General features: G+C 42.6%; 1 protein-coding gene across 1 annotated transcript; it reads left to right on the top strand.

The window, feature by feature from the left end:
- Window positions 1–12,579: 12,579 nt before the first annotated feature.
- On the top strand, window positions 12,580–13,557 carry LOC311055167 (DGAT1/2-independent enzyme synthesizing storage lipids-like; the record flags this gene model as incomplete). The annotated part of the gene is made up of 1 exon (XM_084071258.1): window positions 12,580–13,557. The coding sequence occupies one exon, from the start codon at window positions 12,580–12,582 to the stop codon at window positions 13,555–13,557; it is 978 nt and encodes a 325-aa protein (XP_083927384.1).
- Between the last annotated feature and the right edge of the window lie 12,489 nt (window positions 13,558–26,046).

Consider the following 26,046-nt stretch of genomic DNA (forward strand, 5'->3'; position numbering starts at 1 on the left):
TGGGCGGAGACCTAGCCATGGATCACACGACGGTCGTCTATCACGACCGTCATGGATGAACTTCAACCTGGTGTTTGCATTTTTTTCTCTTTGTAGCCCGTACATCTACATGAACGTTCATATGTCAAATATAAAGTGCTTATACTATGGCCACGGATGTTAAAATGATGTACGGGTCCTTAAAAGTACCCGTATCTTCCGTATTGTTCAATAAAAAGCATTTTGATCCGACTGGTGGCTATTTCTCAGAGAGTTATCATCTATCATTGTGTAATACACCTCCAAACCGATAGGGTCACGACGTGTAAAGCATGTCAAGAAAATGGCCACCAATCGTATTAAAATGAATTTTATTGAACAATACGGAAAATACGGATACTTTTGAAGAATCGTACATAATTTTAACATTTACTAACATGTGGTGAGTACTTTATATTTGAAATTTTAACGTTTATGTAGATGTATGGGCTGTAAATAGAGAAAGTGCAAACACCAGGTTGAAGTCCATCCATGACATGTCATGTTTCAGGGCTAGGTGGAGACCAAACACAGGAGGCGTGGCTGCTTCACAATGAACATCCTCTGCTTTATGAAAGGTGCACAATCCTTGTTTTAATGAATAAAACGTTATTTTAACCCATCTGTAACTTACTCTAAGTATATTAATACAATATAGCACAACTTCAGTGGTTGGAGGTGGTCTCCATGTATACTCTTCCATTGAGACATTTAGACCCTGCGTGGTGTAGACTAGAGAGAGAGAGGACACCTAGTGGTTGACAAGTAACTGCCTGAAGCTCATAATCACATGTCCCTGCACAACAAGTGAGGATTAGAATGTCTCTATTTATTTTGTCTATCTCCTGCATGAGACATGTTTCATACATTTAAAACTGTATGAGAGTAATTTGTGCTTTTGATTTGCTGTAGAATAGCCTAGACCAGTGGTTCTCAACCTATGGGTCGGGACCCCCAGAGGGGTCCCCACATGATTTTGAGGGGGGTCCCCATGGATGACAGTGAAGTGACAATTTAAGGGCTTTTTAAAAAAAAAGAAACAAAGAAAATAAAAAGACCATTGCTGTATCAAAAGTAATCAACAAACTATACTATAAAAACTAGTCAAACATTGGCCAAATTGTCAAATAATATAAAAAAGACACAAATTGTGAAAATAACCGATCTACAAGCTCACAACGCCTCGCATTGCGAGGCGTTGTGAGCTTGTAGATCGGCTATTTTCACAATGATCTGTAGAACCGAGTCAAACAAAATGTAGTGCCTCAACTCCTACAATTCCAAGTGCCTATTAGGGTGCAGGGGTCCCCAGTTCAAATATGATATTTTATTTTTTTTGGGGGGGGGGGGGGGTCACGGCCTGAAAAGGTTGAGAACCACTGGGCTAGACTGTATAGTCCGCAAGGCTGCACGATGCTTGTGTAATCTCTGTCTGGCGCTTCACTTGAGGGCAAAGATAAGAATCTCCAGTTAGTCAAGTTATCATCATCATGGGTTATGGTTCACTGCAGGGGACATGGTCATATGATCATGATAGTTGAGTTAGACCACAGGTTTTCAATGTTATGTGGCAGCCACCAGCGGGCGTCAGGGGGACCAATTGGAAAGGAAAATAAATGAATATATATATATATATATAAACAGAGAGAGAGAGAGAGAGAGAGAGAGAGAGAGAGAGAGAGAGAGAGAGAGAGAGAGAGAGAGAGAGAGAGAGAGAGAGAGAGAGAGAGAGAGAGAGAGAAAGAGAGAGAGAAAGACAGAGACAGAGACAGAGACAGAGACAGAGAGAGAGAGATTATATTTTTTTATGTTTGTTTGTTTTTTCAGATTATTGTGCCATTTTATTGTGCCACTTTCTATTGTGCCTATTTCTATACCTTGCATTGTGCAATGCAACATGTCGTGAGCTTGTAAATTGGCTATGTTCCGCTTTTCCCCCTTCACTAGGGGGGCTGCATCCAGAGGCTATGACTATTTAGTATTTAGGGGTTCTTGACATGGAAAGTTTTGGGAATCCCTGTTAGACTACTTGAGTAGAGTTTTAATGATGTTTGATCCTTTGGCATGTCCTCTCATTCTGTCATTGATCAACTGAACGGATGGCTGGACAAATCAATCAGTATTATTTGTTATAACACTGTGCTATTTGACCTAAACCAAGCTCATTCAAACCACCCAAACCAGGATGCATGATGTTGACGCCTACTGAAGTCCTGTGTACACCTGGACAAACACACACACAGCTCAGCAAAAGAAGGGTAAAACATACCATACATACCCCCACTCACCCTGGGTTATCTCATGAGTAGGCTATGTTTTTGTATATAAGCCCAGCATGAGTACACATGACATGGTCATGTTGACTTATTTTGTTTCTTTCTCCTGTTTTACTTATGTGTAAATAAAAATAGTAAAAATACATTAACATAAAGCAGGATCACTCATACATATCCTGACCTGGCTACAGTATATCTACTTGTCCTGTGTATTTCTGGCTTTCTGTCTTCAGTTACGTCAGAGTTACAGAGCGAGGGCACATTTGGTTCCTGACTATCAACCTGGAACCCCCTCAAGGACCCCTGGTCATCAGTAGTATATGTACAGGTCAGCACACATATTTTCAAATTGTGTATTCAAGTGATAGCCCTCTTTGCCTTTGAATCCATTATATTAAAACAATACATTATTATTGTTAATTATACTCTCAGAGTGTTTAAATGTGATTCACTCGTGTGTGCGTGCCTGTCTGTCTGTCTGTCTGTCTGTCTGTCTGTCTGTCTGTCTGTCTGTCTGTCTGTCTGTCTGTCTGTCTGACTGACTGTCTGTCTGTCTGTCTGTCTGTCTGTCTGTCTGTCTGTCTGTCTGTCTGTCTGTCTGTCTGACTGTCTGACTGACTGTATGACTATGTACGTGCCTTTCCAGATCCCACTTGTTCCCGTCAACATCTTGATGAGCTGACCTGCATGTCACCGTCTTTACAAAGAGCAAACAATAGAGTCTGTGATATGCGTCATCGTCACAACATCATGAATATACAGCCACACGCTCTTTAGTCACACAGACTTGTATACAAGCAGCTCAACATGACGCTAGATTTACGCTAGATATACGCAGAGGAACGGCTACATAATTATGAACTATTTTTCTCTCAGAGCTGTCACAACACTTGTCTTTATAGTGAATCCATAAAACTAATAAAAATACACAGACAAATCCTCAGTGTTAAATAAGTGATATATTTCTGTTAAAATAAGCGTTAAATAGCTGTATATTCCCATATCATTGCTGTAAAGTGTTAAGTAACTGGGGTCTCCCTGTCTCTCCAGCTCTTAAGTAAACAGAAAATACATGTTCTGGTCAGGATGCCAATTTCATCCAATCCGAGATAGATCTCATACAAGACACACAGGTTAAAGAATTGAAATTGGAAGTGATGAAACAAATAAATGAGGAGTAAAAAAAAAAGGGGGATAAATTATCTTTGTGGGATTCTCTTTCCTGATTGGATGACATTTGTAACCCACCTGATGTATTTTCTCTTTACTAAAGAGCTTGAGAGATTGGGAGACCCTGTTACTGAGCAAATACTCTATAGCAATGATTACTATTGTAATATTGTTCTTTAACTTTTTAACAATAAACTTTGTTTTAACAAAACATAGCACTTACAGCACCTTTAACACCAAAGATTTTACTTTGTATAATGTAAACCTTATTCTTATCCTACACCAGCTATAGGCTACAGTCCCTCTGTGAAGGCAACCCCTGTGACCCCAGTGACCCATAATGCATCACAATGTGAGAGAACAACAGCTACAGTATGGCTGTGTAAATTATCCTTTTCCCTTTTGTATCGCCAGTGCTTTGAACGCACTGACGCCCAGAGGCGTGGTGCTTCCCCTTCAATGTGTTTTATTGTTGACAGAGACTGCGTCATACAGTAAATTAGCCGGAGGCCATAAAGATCTGTTTAATATAGTGTGTATGTAATAAAAGAGGGTCAAATCCAGTGTGTGTGTTTGAGAAGGTTGATTCAAATGTATCAAATGTATCAATAAGAACCTTGGAATCTTCCAATAAAAAAAACATTTCAATAATAATAAGAACCTTGGTTCTCTTAATTAACTAGGCCGGAGTTGCTCTGCACAAACGTTATGCGAAGCCCGGCATAAACGCCAATGCGAAGCCCTGCCAATCAGTCAAGCGGAGGTTCTGATTGGCCTATCAGGAAGCCCTGCCGATCAGTCAAGCTGAGGTTCTGATTGGCCTATTAGGAAGCCCTGCCAATAAGTCAAGTTGAGGTCTATAGAATTGGTGCCTCCTCCTCAGACCTGAGTTCGGGCCGCTCAGTATACATGGTTTTTCGCCCGCTTAATATGATTTTCTCCGCCTCTTTCCGTCCCTCCGTCCGTCCCTCCGTCTGCCCGCCCGTCCGTCTGTTAACAGCTAATCTCCGGCGCTGTTGGACCGATTGGCGTGAAACACTCCCTGGATGCCAGAGCAGAACCAGTTGCCCACATTTTTTCACATCGGCCTGTTATAGCGCCACCAGCCGGCCGGATTAAACAGATTTTGTCCAAACATCACACAAATCAGTACACAGTATCTCTATAGTCATGTGATCAATACGGATCTGTCGAATTTTTCATATTCCATCCTGATTGGCTGAGATTGCCTTCCAAAGTTTGCAGGAGTGGCTTGTTTTGAAGAAAATACCTCAATTCATGAACGCAGCTTCCGATTGCTGTGAAAGGCAGAGGAAGAAGACACCCTTTTCACATTAGCCTATTATAGTACCACCACCGCTGATTAAAAAAAATATATATTACGGTACACATTTGTCCAAATATCACGCAGATCGGTACACGTCTATTAGTCATGACTGAATTCCGAACACTGCTGGCCCACAATAACCTATACCTACCTGACGGAGACCACTTTTTCTAGTTTCATTCACAGTTACATATTTCTCCATTGTAATTTACATATTACCCACCTGTACACTATTTACACTTGTAACAAGGTGTTTTGAACACACCCACATTCCTTGTACGTGTGTCGCCAAAGCTCTCCACATTGCGTAATGCCTGATTTATATGTCACGCACTGGTGCGTGACATCCACGCGCAACCTAGTCTTAAGACTCTCAAGCCGCTGCTATCAGCAACAGTGTCCCCAAGCCACTTGTTTGCACCATGTCTACGTTGTGCAGCTGCTGGAATGCTGACTGAGGACTACTCCGTCCACTTCTGATGCACGCCATGATTAACGCCAACAAGAAGGAGGAGCGTCGGCGGCTGCCTCTCATCCGGCCTTTGTGACTCACACACAAGACAGTCTGACTGGTGCTCACCAAAACTCCAGCTCACATAATAGGCATTTGGTTTCACGCATGGTATTGGGTATTGGGAAGTTGATTCATTTTTGTGTGCATTTTTTTCCTAACACTGACTATAGGATGAATGTTTATTTATGTCAATGACCCACACTAGTATAGCAGGAAAGGTAACGCACACCAAATGTTGTGGCGAAGTGCCGATCACTGGGAATTAACTTAAAAGAGGACAAGAAGTGTTGCACGCGCTGGCTCTATATGCAGTGACTTTAATGACTGACATTTCGGCCTATACAGGCCTTCTTCAAAATAACAACACATAATCACCCATGGCTAACAATAAACACTTGCCACAGATCTCTGCAGAAAGGCAGTCGTGACTCGTATACTATCTAGAAATCCTTTAACCCTTTCAGACCGGGAGCGCCATTTTTTAATTTGAGCTAAAATGCATTATTTTACACTTTTGGCTATTCAAAAATAGCACATATACAAGCTCAAAGCTATGAGCGGGCAAATACAGCGGGCAAATACATTACATAGATGTTGGGGTCCTTGACATGAAAATGTTTGAGAACCACCAAAGTGTTGTGATAATGCAGGCCCGGAGGCTGCCGCACAAGGCCATACCATGAAGGCCACAGGTGTCCCATGGAATGCATTGCTGATAGTTATTTACTTGTGCAAGAAACACATACTCAGAATCATGAGGCATATGACGAAAGAGGGGCTCTGACATGTACGACAAAGAGAACATACTGTTACTTGACTAGACGAGAGGAGGATATTTCACTCCATAATGTGAAATTTACCAGCAGTCTGAGTTTGAAGCATTTCTAGATTTTTTTTAATGCAGGTATACAGACAGTTTTGATATCTAACATTCCTGTGTCATTGTTTCAAAAATACAGGTCATGTCATTACGATGACATGTGTTAGATGTATTCTGATCATCTCAGGCTAGCGTGCATTGATATTACATAATAGAATCTTTGCCTGCTCCACTTGTTCCGATGAATTCTCATTAAGGAGACATGCATGAAAGAAAGAGCAATTTGTCACACAATGAATCACACACTGTAAGACGGCATGAAGAATACAAAAACACACTGAAAGATAATTTTCTTCTTTGTTGATGCTGCTATTTGTTGGATAGCACTAAACAAAATGTTGTTGTATGTTCCATACAGTGACAACAAACATCTTATCTTAGCTTATCTTAATTGGGTTGTAGGCCTATGCCAAAAAGAACAAAAAGAGCTGTATTAATAGCGTCCACTGCTCCTAATAGTTTCGATGGGTTGCAGATGTTTTATATGCAGAGTTCTAGTGACTAATACCCCAATAACAACTCAGATCTGAGACCTATTTCCTATAACTTTTATGATGCACAAACGCGACTTGCTCAGTGCTACACCAAAGCCATTTACTGTGAACAAAACCATATGGATGCTTACGGGACCAGGAATATTAAATACCCCTAACAGGTCTCCTCATAAAGCTATTGGACATTTTGTCTAATCGCATCAGGGTAATGGTTGCACATATCAAGTGCATTCCAGACAGCTTCAAGGGCGGCCGCACCCACTCTCCTGACTCAACCACTCAGATAGGTTTACGCTATGTGTGCTCTGCTCCAGTCAACAGTGGTGTGAAGTAACTAAGTACATTTACTCGAGTACTGTACTTAAGTACAATTTTGAGGTGTTTTTACTTTAATGGAGTATTTCCAATTTTCAGTACTTTTACTTCTACTCCATTACATCTCGGAGGCAAACATTGTACTTTTACTCCACTACAATGATTTGAAAACTTTAGTAGTTAGGCTACTTTGCAGATATACATTTTTACATTATAAAACATACATTAACCACTTTAGCCTTATTTTATAACTAGGCTGTTTGAAAATAGCCGATCTACAAGCTCACAACGCGTCGCGGCGCGTTGTGAGCTTGTAGATCTGCTATTTTCAAACATTTTATTAATTTTACTTTTGGTACTTTAAGTACATTTTGATGCAAATACTTTTGTACTTTTACTCAAGTCAAATTCGAATTCCGGACTTTAACTTGTAACAGAGTACTTTTACTTAAGTAAAACATTTGAGTACTTTTTCCACCACTGCTCTGCTTCCTGGAGGCCGGAGTGAAAACATTCCCTTCCACTCACAAGACCAACCCTCGGGGGAATCGCTGATGCAAGGGCACGTCCAGGCGAACAGCATCCTCTGTCGTTCAGTCCCTCCGCTATCGCAGGGCCCAAACAAATGGAGTTCATGCTAAGTGGAAACATTCACAATATATGTGGTTCTCAAAGTGGGGTCCTTGAGGGGGTTCTAGGGGGTTCCCAGAACCAAATGGACCTATTTGGTTCCATTTGTTGACTGTCCGAGTTATGGGGAAGGGTCCTTGAAATTAAAAGCCCACAATTTTTTCTATTCAAATGAATTGTGAACGTGTGAAGGATGTGGAATCCACTGGGAGAGGTGTGGCCTCGTGACGCAAATAGAAAAAGAAAGGTAAACCAGATGCCACGATTACGCGGTGAACCACAAAAGACGTGTTATCCGTGCCAGAGAGGACAATTGAAGTAGGCCATACGTTACATGTGTGCTGCCGTCAGTACAGAAATGTGATACTACATTTGGTTTGAATAGACTTGTCTAACAAAGTTTACAAAAGGTTATGATATATTGCAAAAAAAAATGCAGACTCAATAAAATGCAACAGCATAAAGATAAGTAGATATATGGATAGATATATGGATAGATATATAGATAGATAGATAGATAGATAGATAGATAGATAGATAGGTAGATAGGTAGATAGATAGATAGATAGATAGATAGATAGATAGATAGATAGATAGATAGATAGATAGATAGATAGATAGATAGATAGATAGATAGATAGATAGATAGATACACAAATAGGCTGGAAGTTTAATGTTTGTTATTGTTGATGACAAATAAGCATTTGTCATCATAAGAGAAATTATTTTCCACGGTAGGGTGCATACATAACACAAACGAGTAAGACATATATACATAATTGTACAGAATTATATACCAAAATACAGGATGACGTAGCCTTCAGGAACACTTAATTACAGGGGTCACATAAGACAAAGACGTGCTTTACACAACCACGGTCTGGATTTCTTGTAACTTAGGAGTTTTTTTAATTTAAAGCTCATATGGCTATGGGAACAAAGCTCTTGTTAAACAGGCCTTTCTGCACAAACTATACCTATAGTCTATACGGTGTTCACTCTCCATTCCGACATCTCACCACTCCGACTAGTGGCTTCCGCGTGCGGTTAGGGTTAGGGTTAGGGTTAGGTATAGGGTTCGTCAACGTCGGAAAGGCGACATGTCGGAAAGGAGAAATGCACCCAGTCTATACTTACTGTACAGGAAGGGAGGCAAAGTGCAGGTAGAGTATGGTTCTGAGTGCCTTGCGGGTCAGAGATGAGGTGACACAATTGTATAAATTGTGGGTGGAAATACCAATGAGTTTTTCTGGCTAAATAGCATGAAAATCATACGATATGATGAAATGATACTTATTGTGGACTGTCTGAATGGCCGGACTTCGCATGACGTGAGTGCAGAGGAAAAGAGGGACAGACCGAGGAAAATAGGGACAGACCGACCGACAAAGCCTCATGTAGGCCGACCCTCTGGGTCTGGCAAATACATACATATGAACAGGCTCAATCATGCTTTGATACAGAAGAAAATGTGGTTGGACAGGGGTGTTTTAGTTTACAGATATAGCTGAAAGTCTCTGCTGACAATATTTTAAAGGTCCACAGTATGCTGATTGAAGCTGAGGTTATTGTCCAGTTTAATGCCATGAGAATGAAGATTATTCTGATTCTGATCATTGACGCAGGTATGTATAAATCATTTGATATTAAATGTTTATAATGAATACGGTGAAACAGTCTGCCTTGAGTCCACATTTATAACATAATACAATGTCTTTCATTAGTGACTGCATTGAATACTGCATTGAAGTGGTTTATAGGGTACATGCAGCTAAAAAAGAAAAGAAGAGAAAACTGTTGGGGGGGCGGACATGGTAGCACAATATTCTAGTGTTAGGGCTTCAGGCAGGCCAAATAGCCTAAGTAATCTGTAAAGTCTACCAAATCCATGCAGTTTTAACATAATTTTACACTATTGTCCAATCTAGCCCTTTGCTTTTAACCTCCATTTGGTTTCATTTTACACTCTCAAGGGTTAAATATCTATATAAGGGTCCATTTGGTTACCAACTCTCAATCATTTAGCTGGGGACCACCTGGAACCCCCTCGAGGACCACTGGTGGTCCCCAGACCACTGGTTGAGAACCACTGGTGTAGATAAATGGACTGAGTACATAGACCCTGGGGAGCGTCAGCATTGAGAATAATGGTGGGTGACAGTGAATTGTCAACCTTTACTGCTCATGGTCTGCATGTTGGAGAGGAAATTACAGTATGGTTCCAGTGGATCAGTGCCGTGATGGGACTCGGAGGTGCTGTAGGTTCTTTATTGACTGGATAGTGCTGGTCTGGATTGTGTTATAAAGCAGTGGCTCTCAAAGTGTGGTCCAGGGACCCCAGGGGTCCTTGAGGGGTGGGGGGGGGGTTCCAGCGGGTTGATAGTTAGGAACCAAATGAACCCTTACAGATCTGTAACTCAACAGTGTTGGGGGTCCGTGGCCTAATGCATACCAAACTGGGGGAAATAGAAACGTTTGAGAACCACTTAAAGGCTGAGCTTTTTTGTTAAAGAAATAATGCCATAGTTTCCATGTGTGTCCAGGATGCAGGAGAGCCACTGCTTCGCCTGTATCTCCTTTTTTTCATCCAAATTGAAGGTGATCCACGAGTGATAAGACATGTGTTTTGGACCAGTTTCTCCAAGCATTTCATTAGATAGAGGTTAGAGTTACAGGCTGTCATAGTTTAACCAATTAAACCCTAAACCTTGTTCACCGGGGTTCCTCAGGGGTCTGTTCTTGGCTCCACTTACCTCGACACTCTGCACCGAAAATAGCCCATCTGCATTGTGAGCTTGTAGATCAGCTATTTTTGCCACATGCTTGCCTATTATGATATGCCCAGAAGGGTGCTAGGGTTGTATTCACGTGGCTATTTCTGATGGGCACATTTTTGTTTAGGAACAGGAATGACAATTGATGTCTTCCATAACTGGGATTGGTGCATAAAGATCTGAGGAAGAGAGAGTGAAGGATGGGTGTTACTGTAGTTCCTGGGCACTGTTTTTCAGGACCCGGCCTGGGATTCCTTCCGGCCCGGGAGCGTTATTGGGTGTACATCTAATAAGTTGGAGGTAAAGATCATCTCCCCTATGAGGAGGTGATCTTGTTGCCCTTTCTTAGAACAATAAGGTTTTTAAATGCCCCACCAATCTACGGAATTGTTTGGCTGAATCGGATATGTGCCCTCATTGCACATGAACCTTCCCTATTGTGCCAGACGGTAATTATAGTTGTTAACTGCACCCAGTGCACTTACACGCACAAGTGCAAGAGATTCGGCCATCCAGAATCCATACGTGGTGCCATTATATGCAGCACCACGCATGTTGTAGGCTATCTTATCTGTTGTCTGTGTGGCTTGACTTCTGTGGGAAAAACAGCACTATGAACAAGGTTTAAGTGAACACAGGAGTAGCATAAGACCAGGGATGAACATGCCATGAGATAACATACGGTTATCTGAAAAGCATGCCCCGTGGCTGTGGCTGTCCATTTTAAACAAGCTGGCCATTATGTTAGTATGATAGACTCATGTATGTTAGTATGTTAGACTCATGTAGTATGTTAGACTCATGTATGTTCGTATGTTAAACTGTATGTACAGTAATGTACGGTATGTGCATTATGTTAGACTCATGTGAGCAGTATGTTATAGAGTCAGGTATAGACTGAGATCAAGTAGACAAGTCTCATAGGAGAGGTGACTTTGTAAAAAGCTTCTCCACCATGTCCTCCAAGAGCACGTGAGGATTTTTTTGGTGATGTTCTCTTGTTTTCCCAGTACTTAATGTGGCTAAAAACATTTAAAAATCTTAAAATACATTTAAAACAACTTAGGGTAATGCCTGTTGGGTACAATGCCCATTGGGATACCTTTTATAACTGTTGTCAGTTTTCTTTGTAATTGCACCATTAAAGAAATATATATATATCAGTCTATGATGTCAGTTCTGTGACCTAGAGCAGTGGTTTTCAACTTTTTTCTCACGAGGACCCCCACATTGACACGTATTAGCCCACGGACTCCCATTTGAAAAGATATGCCAGGGACTCAACCATTTTGATTTCTTGGGGGTCTTAATATACACTGTAATCATCATCATTAGTGTTCATTTAACTCTGAGAGTGTACAAATGGAACCAAATGGACCCTAACAGGTCCATTTGGTTCCATTGTGTACACTCTCAGAGTTACAGACACATAAGGGTCAATTTGGTTTCTAACTATTAATTTGGCTGAGGACCCCCTGGAACCCACTCACGTATTGGTTCGTATATTGTAACAGTGCGTTCAGTGCCTTATATCCGAATGCACCCTAAACTGGGATTGATGGGTAATTATGTCAAAGACTGCGACATCAGCACTGTGTGTTTATTTATACTATATATGGGACCGGGCATTATTTTGCAGGTGGAATAGGCACAAAGTATTTTGAGGCCTATAACCTATAAATGTGTTGTGATGTCAGGCATTTCCATACATGGGCATAATCTGTCTCCAAACACACAGACACACAAGTTCAACTTTATATCCTGCTTGATTGGCTGACAGTGATGTCAGTGTGATGTTGGTTGGCTCACTGCTTATACCTTTCCATCTGTCTTGTCAGTCAGTTTCACCCAGATCACAATTCAGATCTCTGGTCCGTTATGCATGTCATGATTTCCTTTCATCATGTTATATAATCTAACTAGAGAGGTCAATGTAATCCCGATTACAAGCAGTTCACTTACTACCCAATCCTGTGAGCGGGGCTTGTTAGACCGTCTTGTTTTGACACGAGTCGTTGGGCTCTTCAAGGATGTCTCTAGATCAGGTCTAGCGTCCAGCTCACCCCCAAAAGGAGAATCAAGTAACAGATCGAAGAAGATGTGCGACTAAACAGATGTGTGGATCTCTCCTCCCAATGCTGGCTGGTTAGTTGACTGACTGACCTAATTGTCATTTGCAGGATGTCAGACGGTGGCAATCAATCGTGCCTGTTGGTAGCAGAGGACTCTGTCTCCTTCCCGACGCTGCTCCATGCATGGTGGGCTGAGTGGTCAGTCTTTGGTTTCTTTCGGGGGTACTTGAGGTGGGTCTTCACCCCTCTGGCCATCGTCTTCATACTGCCTATCCTCATCATCATACTGATCTATCTGTCTATACTCTTCCTCCATGTCCACAAGAGAAAGAACAAGCTGAGAGAGGCTCTACTTTCCGACAACCTCTGGGACGGGGCCAGGAAGACACTGGCGATACTGTGGGAGGGACACGGAGCCATATGGCATGGCTATGAAGTCCGTGGGATGGAGAAGATCCCAAATGACGGTGCAGCGTTGATCGTGTTCTACCATGGAGCTATCCCCATCGACTACTACTACTTCCTGGCCAATGTTCTGATCCAGAAAGGGCGCACCTGTCACTCTGTAGCCGACCACTTCCTCTTCAAGGTCCCAGGCTTCAAGCTGCTGTTAGAGGTGTTTAGTGTGTTTCATGGACCCCAGGAGGAGTGCGTGCGGGCCCTGCAGAGTGGTCATCTCTTGGCCATCGCTCCGGGCGGAGTCCGGGAGGCATTGTTCAGTGATAAGAACTACCAACTGCTCTGGGGCAAACGCAAGGGCTTTGCAGAGGTCGCAATCGCCGCAAAAGTGCAGATAATTCCGATGTTTACTCAGAACGTACGGGAAAGCTTCCGATCACTGGGAACACTGAGATGTTTCCGTTGGGTGTACGACAGATTCCGGCTTCCGATAGTTCCAATGTATGGGGGCTTTCCTGTAAAGTTGTGCACTTACCTGGGTGACCCCATCCCGTACGACCCGGACGTAAATGCTGATGAGCTGGCAGAGAAAGTTAAGCAGGCCGTTCAGGCCCTCATTGACCAGCATCAACAGATTCCCGGAAACATCCTGCGAGCGCTGCTGGAGCGCTTCCATACCAGACAATAAAGATGAATAATACTTCACCTCTCCTCACTGTTCACTACATGGCCTCTGTGATCTTTGGAGCACGGACCCCAGGATAGGGACCACTGGTCTAACCTTCAACAAGTTACACTGCTATTTCTCCCATTAGGCGCAACTGGACTTACTGGCACAGAAACAGCTTATTCAACTCTTACTGGCACCACAACAAAACAGCCTTATTGACGAATAACCCAAACCACCTTCCAAGTGCTCACCACATGAACCCTAGTGTCCGTATTCTGGGTATGTCATAACAGGTGAACATTCGGTGAATATGGTATATCTACAAGCTCACAACAGGGTGCGCTGTGAGCTTGTAGATGGGCTATTGTCAGTGAAGAGATATGGTGTAGAGCAGACCGCTGCTCTACACCATATCTACCATATCTACTTCTTTGTCAATGAAGTATGTTCTCAGTTTTGAACAGGTACAGGGGTAGTGGTCTGAGGTAAATGAAAACACTTTTTTTGTTAAATCCTCATGAAAAAGAAACCAGTCTATGATGCCAGTCGTCTATGACATATCTATGACGTATGATATGACTCCATACTTGGGCAAGGTTTCAGCCTGATTCGACAGATGGCTTGGCTTACTCTGTGCCCAGACAATTTCATGCTTTTCAGATATTGATAAGTAAATACAAATAAAATAAAATAAATCAATAATTCTACGCCAGCCTAGTGGCGGCGTAGAAAGAAATGTGGCATTGATTGGCCTAGAATTTTGCAAGGTTAGCTCCGGACACACGAGACAGACAGACAGACAGACAGACAGACAGACAGACAGACAGACAGACAGACAGACAGACAGACAGACAGACAGACACTTACCTCTTTAACACTGTACAAAATAAGAAATAAATGTAAACTGGATCGGTCAACTCTAACCAAGTTATCAGTTAGCCTATATTCTAACAGTGTTATTTATCATTAAAACAAGGGTTGATTTGTAGTTGCTGATGCAGTGTATCACATTATTATAATTATCTCACATGCAAAAGCTTTTAAAACTCTTTGCTCTAACCCCAGTGCATGTTCTTTCTTTTTCTAATAATAACACAATCTGTAATAATCTTATTACTACTTATTGCTACTGTTATGTAGCCTAGTTTAACTGTACCTATCTGTTCATGCTCAAAAGGTGAGATTTTATTACATTGTTTTACTCTTTTGTTTGTGTATATACTTTACATAATTTGCATGTTTATAAGTAAATATATTTTTTATTCCACAATCCACAATGATCTAATGGCTTGATTTGTTCAAGGTGTCACTGGCAGTGATGACATAGTAATATATAAAATTAGATATTTAATGTGATTACACCTGTAAATGCAAAGGAACATATTATTGTTTGCACTTTCCAAATGTAAGGTCCAATACTATACTATTGTGATTGAAGACAGCAAATTCATTTCAAAATAAATACATTTTAGTATAAAAAAGAAGAAAGATTGCCCCCATTCTACGACTGTGTTGTGTTGTCAGAGTCATGCCTTGGTGGCTCAGCCACACTGTAACATCTGGAGTGTTCATTTAAATCTGTTTAAGAAGGGAGTGTTGACATGAGGCATGATGGGTTTGAATGAATATGCAGTTGACTGCACTGACTGCCCTCATTCACAGCAATGGTAGCTGTCCAGTAATCTATTAGCTCAATGACTCCATCTGGTGGACAAACAGTGGTAGAAGAAGTACTGTAAAAGTATAGCAATGCCGCAATGTAGAAATATTCTGTTACAAAGTCCCTGGTCCCATGTACTCAAAATCTTTCTTAAGTCTACTTTACTTGACTAACATCAAGTAAAGTAGCAAAACAAAGTACTTATGAACTGGCCCCTGTAAAAAGTAAAAGAAAAAGAAGCAGAATTGGCATTTCAAAATGATATATATCATGTTATTGGGCTATAATTATTGATCATTAACTACTTACCGGCCTAAAGCCAATTTTATACTACAATATAGTCAAAATCTGCAAGCTCATGTATCATGGTGCAACAAGTCAAATGAATGTAGTGGAGATAAAAAAATTACAACAATTGCCTAATATGTAAGTTTAGTAATTAGTAATGTGTTTGTGTTAAAAAGCTGCTAAATATTATGATTACATTTATAATAACATTAATAGAACTTGACCGTGGGGACTTTTGGGAAGTGGGCCCTGTATACTGTATATTAAAGTGTTTTCTGTTTGTTTCCCCATAATTCAGTATATTATCTAATTCAAAAAAGTTAATAATCGTGATTTATTTATCATGATTATTAACTTTACTCCACTAGGTGGAGTAATAGTTGACGAGGCCTAGCTATTTGGGGTTGTGTACCCTGCTTTGTCAACCACTACAGTGTTATAGTGTTTCACAATTAAGCCTACACTGCACTTTAGCCTTGATAGACTGACCACCGTCTTGATCCAAGTTACACTGCACTTTAAACTGGAATTGTCAAGAGGAACATGTCGACTGATTTTCCATTATAAATGATTTATTCATCACAATGAAGGCTATGTTTAATGTTTAATCCACATCATTCTAACGTGATTGCTCCACAAACTGACATCACCCATGACTGCATTGATCTGAGGCCAATTTCATTCACAAGTTTACAACTGGTAATATGATCAGTAAATAAAGCATGAGAGGACTGAGTAAGAACATATCACCCGTGAATAAAGATCACATATTATTGTAAGAAGTGATTAGTAAGCCTATTTTAGACACCGTTCTTATTTTAAGTTCGGAGATTAGATGTCTTCCCCCATATGTTCTTTGTTTTTGTTTTATTTTAAGCGAGTGTTCTACTTACCTCAAGAAAAAAAAAACTTTGACTGAGCTGGTAGGTCTAGTGGAGTAATGAATATTTTTTTTGGTTTGTATAGTCAGCTTTGTCCACTACTGTATTGTTATAGTGTTTCAAAATTAGGCCAACACTGCACTTTAAACTGGAATGTATAAGAGGAAAATGTCGACTGATTTTCCATTCCAATGAGAAATGTATACATATGTTCTCGCATCTGTCAGAAACCATTCCCATTCAATACTGGCAATTCTGTTTTTCACCGCTAGATGGTGGTGAAGAGATTAGTATTACCAATGACATAATTTCTCTCAAAGTTAAAAGCCCTAGAAGTGCCTGTGTTTCTCGCCGGGTGCAGTGGCGTGCGCCTGTAATCCAAGCTACTGGGAGGCTGACGCTGGCGGATCGTTTGAGCTCAGGAGTTCTGAGCTGCAGTGGACTATGCCGATCGGGTGTCCGCACTAAGTTCGGTATCGATATGGAGCTCCTGGGGGAGCCCGGGACCTCCAGGTCGCCTAAGGAGGGGTGAACCGGCCCAGGTCGGAAACGGAGCAGGTCAAAGCCCCCGTGCCGCTCAGTAGTGGGTTAGCGCCTGTGAATAGACACTGGAGTGCAGCCTGAGCAATACAGCGAGACCCAGTCTTTTATGCCTCCTTTAATACAAAGCTGTTTTCACTCAGTTCTGATTGGCACTTAATTCATTTAAATTAAGTTGATTGGGTAGAATTGTGCAGTTTTTATGCTGAAATGATGACTGAAAACATACTGTAAATGGAGGCTGGAAACAACTAACACTCATGCATCAATTTGAAATATAAAAGTGTTTTGGAGACAACTACTCCTTTAATTCAAGTTTATTTTTTTACATGACTGAGCAACTCACTAGGTGGAGTAATAGTTGACGAGGCCTAGCTATTTGGGGTTGTGTACCCTGCTTTGTCCACCATTTCACAATTAAGCTTACACTGCACTTTAGCCTTGATAGACTGACCACCGTCTTGATCGAAGTTTCACTGCACTTTAAACTGGAATTGTCAAGAGGAACATGTAGACTGATTTTCCATTCCATTGAGAAATGTACATTTTCTCGCATCTGTCAGAAACCATTCCTATTCAATACTGGCAATTCTGTTTTTCACCGCTAGATGGTGGTGAAGAGATTAGTATTACCAATGACATAATTTCTCTCAAAGTTAAAACCCCTAGAAGTGCCTGTGTTTCTCGCCGGGTGCAGTGGCGTGCGCCTGTAATCCAAGCTACTGGGAGGCTGAGGCTGGCGGATCGTTTGAGCTCAGCAGTTCTGAGCTGCAGTGGACTATGTCGATCGGGTGTCCGCACTAAGTTCGGTATCGATATGGAGCTCCTGGGGGAGCCCGGGACCACCAGGTCGCCTAAGGAGGGGTGAACCGGCCCAGGTCGGAACCGGAGCAGGTCAAATCCCCCGTGCTGCTCAGTAGTGGGTTCGCGCCTGTGAATAGACACTGCAGTGCAGCCTGAGCAATACAGAGAGACCCAGTCTTTTATGCCTCCTTTAATACAAAGCTGTTTTCACTCAGTTCTGATTGGCACTTAATTCATTTAAATTAAGTTGATTGGGTAGAATTGTGCTGTTTTCATGCTGAAATGATCACTGAAAACATACTGTAAATGGAGGCTGGAAACAACTAACACTCATGCATCAATTTGAAATATAAAAGTGTTTTGGAGACAACTACTCCTTAATTTCAAGTTTATTTTTTTACATGACTGAGCAGGTGGAGTAATAATTGACGAGGCCTAGCTATTTGGGGTTGTGTACCCTGCTTTGTCCACCACTACAGTGTTATAGTGTTTCACAATTAAGCCTACACTGCACTTTAGCCTTGATAGACTGACCACCGTCTTGATCCAAGTTACACTGCACTTTAAACTGGAATTGTCAAGAGGAACATGTCGACTGATTTTCCATTTCAATGAGAAATGTACATTTTCTCGCATCTGTCAGAAACCATTCCTATTCAATACTGGCAATTCTGTTTTTCACCGCTAGATGGTGGTGAAGAGATTAATATTACCAATGACATCATTTCTCTAAAAGTTAAAACCCCTAGAAGTGCCTGTGTTTCTCGCCGGGTGCAGTGGCGTGCGCCTGTAATCCAAGCTACTGGGAGGCTGAGACTGGCGGATCATTTGAGCACAGGTGTTCTGAGCTGCAGTGGACTATGTCGATCGGGTGTCCGCACTAAGTTCGGTATCGATATGGAGCTCCTGGGGGAGCCCGGGACCACCAGGTCGCCTAAGGAGGGGTGAACCGGCCCATGTCGGAAACGGAGCAGGTCAAAGCCCCCGTGCTGCTCAGTAGTGGGTTCGCGCCTGTGAATAGACACTGCAGGGCAGCCTGAGCAATACAGCGAGACCCAGTCTTTTATGCCTCCTTTAATACAAAGCTGTTTTCACTCAGTTCTGATTGGCACTTAATTCATTTCATTTAAATTAAGTTGATTGGGTAGAATTGTGCTGTTTTTCTGCTGAAATGATGACTGAAAACATACTGTAAATGGAGGCTGGAAACAACTAACAATTATGCATCAATTTGAATATAAAAGTGTTTTGGAGACAACTACTCCTTTAATTCAAGTTTATTTTTTTACATGACTGAGCAACTCACTAGGTGGAGTAATAGTTGACGAGGCCTAGCTATTTGGGGTTGTGTACCCTGCTTTGTCCACCGCTACAGTGTTATAGTGTTTCACAATTAAGCCTACACTGCACTTTAGCCTTGATAGACTGACCACCGTCTTGATCCAAGTTACACTGCACTTTAAACTGGAATTTTCAAGAGTAACATGTCGACTGATTTTCCATTCCAATGAGAAATGTACATGTTCTCGCATCTGTCAGAAACCATTCCTATTCAATACTGGGAATTCTGTTTTCACCGCTAGATGGTGGTGAAGAGATTAGTATTACCAATGACATAATTTCTCTCAAAGTTAAAAGTCCTAGAAGTGCCTGTGTTTCTCGCCGGGTGCAGTGGCGTGCGCCTGTAATCCAAGCTACTGGGAGGCTGAGGCTGGCGGATCGTTTGAGCTCAGGAGTTCTGAGCTGCAGTGGACTATGTCGATCGGGTGTCCGCACTAAGTTCGGTATCGATATGGAGCTCCTGGGGGAGCCCGGGACCACCAGGTCGCCTAAGGAGGGGTGAACCGGCCCAGGTCGGAAACGGAGCAGGTCAAAGCCCCCGTGCCGCTCAGTAGTGGGTTCGCGCCTGTGAATAGACACTGCAGTGCGGCCTGAGCAATACAGCGAGACCCAGTCTTTTATGCCTCCTTTAATACAAAGCTGTTTTCACTCAGTTCTGATTGGCACTTAATTCATTTAAATGAATTTGATTGGGTAGAATTGTGCTGTTTTTATGCTGAAATGATGACTGAAAACATACTGTAAATGGAGGCTGGAAACAACTAACACTCATGCATCAATTTGAAATATAAAAGTGTTTTGGAGACAACTACTCCTTTAATTCAAGTTTATTTTTTTACATGACTGAGCAACTCACTAGGTGGAGTAATAGTTGACGAGGCCTAGCTATTTGGGGTTTTGTACCCTGCTTTGTCCACCATTTCACAATTAAGCTTACACTGCACTTTAGCCTTGATAGACTGACCACCGTCTTGATCGAAGTTTCACTGCACTTTAAACTGGAATTGTCAAGAGGAACATGTAGACTGATTTTCCATTACGATGAGAAATGTACATTTTCTCGCATCTGTCAGAAACCATTCCTATTCAATACTGGCAATTCTGTTTTTCCCCGCTAGATGGTGGTGAAGAGATTAGTATTACCAATGACATCATTTCTCTCAAAGTTAAAAGCCCTAGAAGTGCCTGTGTTTCTCGCCGGGTGCAGTGGCGTGCGCCTGTAATCCAAGCTACTGGGAGGCTGAGGCTGGCGGATCGTTTGAGCTCAGGAGTTCTGAGCTGCAGTGGACTATGTCGATCGGGTGTCCCATGTCCGTACTAAGTTCGGTATCGATATGGAGCTCCTGGGGGAGCCCGGGACCACCAGGTCGCCTAAGGAGGGGTGAACCGGCCCAGGTCGGAAACGGAGCAGGTCAAAGCCCCCGTGCCGCTCATTAGTGGGTTCGCGCCTGTGAATAGACACTGCAGTGCGAGCTGAGCAATATAGTGAGACCCAGTCTTTTATGCCTCCTTTAATACAAAGCTGTTTTCACTCAGTTCTGATTGGCACTTAATTCATTTAAATGAAGTTGATTGGGTAGAATTGTGCTGTTTTTATGCTGAAATGATCACTGAAAACATACTGTAAATGGAGGCTGGAAACAACTAACACTCATGCATCAATTTGAAATATAAAAGTGTTTTGGAGACAACTACTCCTTTAATTCAAGTTCATTTTTTTACATGACTGAGCAACTCACTAGGTGGAGTAATAGTTGACGAGGCCTAGCTATTTGGGGTTGTGTACCCTGCTTTGTCCACCGCTACAGTGTTATAGTGTTTCACAATTAAGCCTACACTGCACTTTAGCCTTGATAGACTGACCACGTCTTGATCGAAGTTTCACTGCACTTTAAACTGGAATTGTCAAGAGGAACATGTAGACTGATTTTCCATTACGATGAGAAATGTACATTTTCTCGCATCTGTCAGAAACCATTCCTATTCAATACTGGCAATTCTGTTTTTCACCGCTAGATGGTGGTGAAGAGATTAGTATTACCAATGACATCATTTCTCTCAAAGTTAAAAGCCCTAGAAGTGCCTGTGTTTCTCGCCGGGTGCAGTGGCGTGCGCCTGTAATCCAAGCTACTGGGAGGCTGAGGCTGGCGGATCGTTTGAGCTCAGGAGTTCTGAGCTGCAGTGGACTATGTCGATCGGGTGTCCCATGTCCGTACTAAGTTCGGTATCGATATGGAGCTCCTGGGGGAGCCCGGGACCACCAGGTCGCCTAAGGAGGGGTGAACCGGCCCAGGTCGGAAACGGAGCAGGTCAAAGCCCCCGTGCCGCTCATTAGTGGGTTCGCGCCTGTGAATAGACACTGCAGTGCGAGCTGAGCAATATAGTGAGACCCAGTCTTTTATGCCTCCTTTAATACAAAGCTGTTTTCACTCAGTTCTGATTGGCACTTAATTCATTTAAATGAAGTTGATTGGGTAGAATTGTGCTGTTTTTATGCTGAAATGATCACTGAAAACATACTGTAAATGGAGGCTGGAAACAACTAACACTCATGCATCAATTTGAAATATAAAAGTGTTTTGGAGACAACTACTCCTTTAATTCAAGTTCATTTTTTTACATGACTGAGCAACTCACTAGGTGGAGTAATAGTTGACGAGGCCTAGCTATTTGGGGTTGTGTACCCTGCTTTGTCCACCGCTACAGTGTTATAGTGTTTCACAATTAAGCCTACACTGCACTTTAGCCTTGATAGACTGACCACGTCTTGATCGAAGTTTCACTGCACTTTAAACTGGAATTGTCAAGAGGAACATGTCGACTGAATTTCCATTCCAATGAGAAATGTACATTTTCTCGCATCTGTCAGAAACCATTCCTATGCAATACTGGCAATTCTGTTTTTCACCGCTAGATGGTGGTGAAGAGATTAGTATTACCAATGACATAATTTCTCTCAAAGTTAAAAGCCCTAGAACTGCCTGTGTTTCTCGCCGGGTGCAGTGGCGTGCGCCTGTAATCCAAGCTACTGGGAGGCTGAGGCTGGCGGATCGTTTGAGCTCAGGAGTTCTGAGCTGCAGTGGACTATGTCGATCGGGTGTCCGCACTAAGTTCGGTATCGATATGGAACTCCTGGGGGAGCCCAGGACCACCAGGTCGCCTAAGGAGGGGTGAACCGGCCCAGGTCGGAAACGGAGCAGGTCAAAGCCCCCGTGCCGCTCAGTAGTGGGTTCGCGCCTGTGAATAGACACTGCAGGGCAGCCTGAGCAATACAGCGAGACCCAGTCTTTTATGCCTCCTTTAATACAAAGCTGTTTTCACTCAGTTCTGATTGGCACTTAATTCATTTAAAGGAAGTTGATTGGGTAGAATTGTGCTGTTTTTATGCTGAAATGATCACTGAAAACATACTGTAAATGGAGGCTGGAAACAACTAACACTCATGCATCAATTTGAAATATAAAAGTGTTTTGGAGACAACTACTCCTTTAATTCAAGTTTATTTTTTTACATGACTGAGCAGGTGGAGTAATAATTGACGAGGCCTAGCTATTTGGGGTTGTGTACCCTGCTTTGTCCACCGCTACAGTGTTATAGTGTTTCACAATTAAGCCTACACTGCACTTTAGCCTTGATAGACTGACCACGTCTTGATCGAAGTTTCACTGCACTTTAAACTGGAATTGTCAAGAGGAACATGTCGACTGATTTTCCATTCCAATGAGAAATGTACATTTTCTCGCATCTGTCAGAAACCATTCCTATGCAATACTGGCAATTCTGTTTTTCACCGCTAGATGGTGGTGAAGAGATTAGTATTACCAATGACATAATTTCTCTCAAAGTTAAAAGCCCTAGAAGTGCCTGTGTTTCTCGCCGGGTGCAGTGGCGTGCGCCTGTAATCCAAGCTACTGGGAGACTGAGGCTGGCGGATCGTTTGAGCTCAGGAGTTCTGAGCTGCAGTGGACTATGTCGATCGGGTGTCCGCACTAAGTTCGGTATCGATATGGAGCTCCTGGGGGAGCCCGGGACCACCAGGTCGCCTAAGGGGGGGTGAACCGGCCCAGGTCGGAAACGGAGCAGGTCAAAGCCCCCGTGCTGCTCAGTAGTGGGTTCGCGCCTGTGAATAGACACTGCAGGGCAGCCTGAGCAATACAGCGAGACCCAGTCTTTTATGCCTCCTTTAATACAAAGCTGTTTTCACTCAGTTCTGATTGGCACTTAATTAATTTAAATGAAGTTGATTGGGTAGAATTGTGCTGTTTTTATGCTGAAATGATCACTGAAAACATACTGTAAATGGAGGCTGGAAACAACTAACACTCATGCATCAATTTGAAATATAAAAGTGTTTTGGAGACAACTACTCCTTCAATTCAAGTTTATTTTTTTACATGACTGAGCAACTCACTAGGTGGAGTAATAGTTGACGAGGCCTAGCTATTTGGGGTTGTGTACCCTGCTTTGTCCACCGCTACAGTGTTATAGTGTTTCACAATTAAGCCTACACTGCACTTTAGCCTTGATAGACTGACCACCGTCTTGATCCAAGTTACACTGCACTTTAAACTGGAATTGTCAAGAGTAACATGTCGACTGATTTTCCATTCCAATGAGAAATGTACATTTTCTCGCATCTGTCAGAAACCATTCCTATTCAATACTGGCAATTCTGTTTTTCACCGCTAGATGGTGGTGAAGAGATTAGTATTACCAATGACATCATTTCTCTCAAAGTTAAAAGCCCTAGAAGTGCCTGTGTTTCTCGCCGGGTGCAGTGGCGTGCGCCTGTAATCCAAGCTACTGGGAGGCTGAGGCTGGCGGATCGTTTGAGCTCAGGAGTTCTGACCTGCAGTGGACTATGTCGATCAGGTGTCCGCACTAAGTTCGGTATCGATATGGAGCTCCTGGGGGAGCCCGGGACCACCAGGTCGCCTAAGGAGGGGTGAACCGGCCCAGGTCGGAAACGGAGCAGGTCAAAGCCCCCGTGCTGCTCAGTAGTGGGTTCGCGCCTGTGAATAGACACTGCAGGGCAGCCTGAGCAATACAGCGAGACCCAGTCTTTTATGCCTCCTTTAATACAAAGCTGTTTTCACTCAGTTCTGATTGGCACTTAATTAATTTAATTTAAATTAAGTTGATTGGGTAGAATTGTGCTGTTTTTCTGCTGAAATGATGACTGAAAACATACTGTAAATGGAGGCTGGAAACAACTAACAATTATGCATCAATTTGAATATAAAAGTGTTTTGGAGACAACTACTCCTTTAATTCAAGTTTATTTTTTTACATGACTGAGCAACTCACTAGGTGGAGTAATAGTTGACGAGGCCTAGCTATTTGGGGTTGTGTACCCTGCTTTGTCCACCGCTACAGTGTTATAGTGTTTCACAATTAAGCCTACACTGCACTTTAGCCTTGATAGACTGACCACCGTCTTGATCCAAGTTACACTGCACTTTAAACTGGAATTTTCAAGAGTAACATGTCGACTGATTTTCCATTCCAATGAGAAATGTACATGTTCTCGCATCTGTCAGAAACCATTCCTATTCAATACTGGGAATTCTGTTTTCACCGCTAGATGGTGGTGAAGAGATTAGTATTACCAATGACATAATTTCTCTCAAAGTTAAAAGTCCTAGAAGTGCCTGTGTTTCTCGCCGGGTGCAGTGGCGTGCGCCTGTAATCCAAGCTACTGGGAGGCTGAGGCTGGCGGATCGTTTGAGCTCAGGAGTTCTGAGCTGCAGTGGACTATGTCGATCGGGTGTCCGCACTAAGTTCGGTATCGATATGGAGCTCCTGGGGGAGCCCGGGACCACCAGGTCGCCTAAGGAGGGGTGAACCGGCCCAGGTCGGAAACGGAGCAGGTCAAAGCCCCCGTGCCGCTCAGTAGTGGGTTCGCGCCTGTGAATAGACACTGCAGTGCGGCCTGAGCAATACAGCGAGACCCAGTCTTTTATGCCTCCTTTAATACAAAGCTGTTTTCACTCAGTTCTGATTGGCACTTAATTCATTTAAATGAATTTGATTGGGTAGAATTGTGCTGTTTTTATGCTGAAATGATGACTGAAAACATACTGTAAATGGAGGCTGGAAACAACTAACACTCATGCATCAATTTGAAATATAAAAGTGTTTTGGAGACAACTACTCCTTTAATTCAAGTTTATTTTTTTACATGACTGAGCAACTCACTAGGTGGAGTAATAGTTGACGAGGCCTAGCTATTTGGGGTTTTGTACCCTGCTTTGTCCACCATTTCACAATTAAGCTTACACTGCACTTTAGCCTTGATAGACTGACCACCGTCTTGATCGAAGTTTCACTGCACTTTAAACTGGAATTGTCAAGAGGAACATGTAGACTGATTTTCCATTACGATGAGAAATGTACATTTTCTCGCATCTGTCAGAAACCATTCCTATTCAATACTGGCAATTCTGTTTTTCCCCGCTAGATGGTGGTGAAGAGATTAGTATTACCAATGACATCATTTCTCTCAAAGTTAAAAGCCCTAGAAGTGCCTGTGTTTCTCGCCGGGTGCAGTGGCGTGCGCCTGTAATCCAAGCTACTGGGAGGCTGAGGCTGGCGGATCGTTTGAGCTCAGGAGTTCTGAGCTGCAGTGGACTATGTCGATCGGGTGTCCCATGTCCGTACTAAGTTCGGTATCGATATGGAGCTCCTGGGGGAGCCCGGGACCACCAGGTCGCCTAAGGAGGGGTGAACCGGCCCAGGTCGGAAACGGAGCAGGTCAAAGCCCCCGTGCCGCTCATTAGTGGGTTCGCGCCTGTGAATAGACACTGCAGTGCGAGCTGAGCAATATAGTGAGACCCAGTCTTTTATGCCTCCTTTAATACAAAGCTGTTTTCACTCAGTTCTGATTGGCACTTAATTCATTTAAATGAAGTTGATTGGGTAGAATTGTTCTGTTTTTATGCTGAAATGATCACTGAAAACATACTGTAAATGGAGGCTGGAAACAACTAACAC

This window comes from Gymnoscopelus microlampas (assembly GCF_963454915.1).
Source record: "Gymnoscopelus microlampas genome assembly, chromosome: 11".
NCBI lineage: Eukaryota > Metazoa > Chordata > Actinopteri > Myctophiformes > Myctophidae > Gymnoscopelus > Gymnoscopelus microlampas.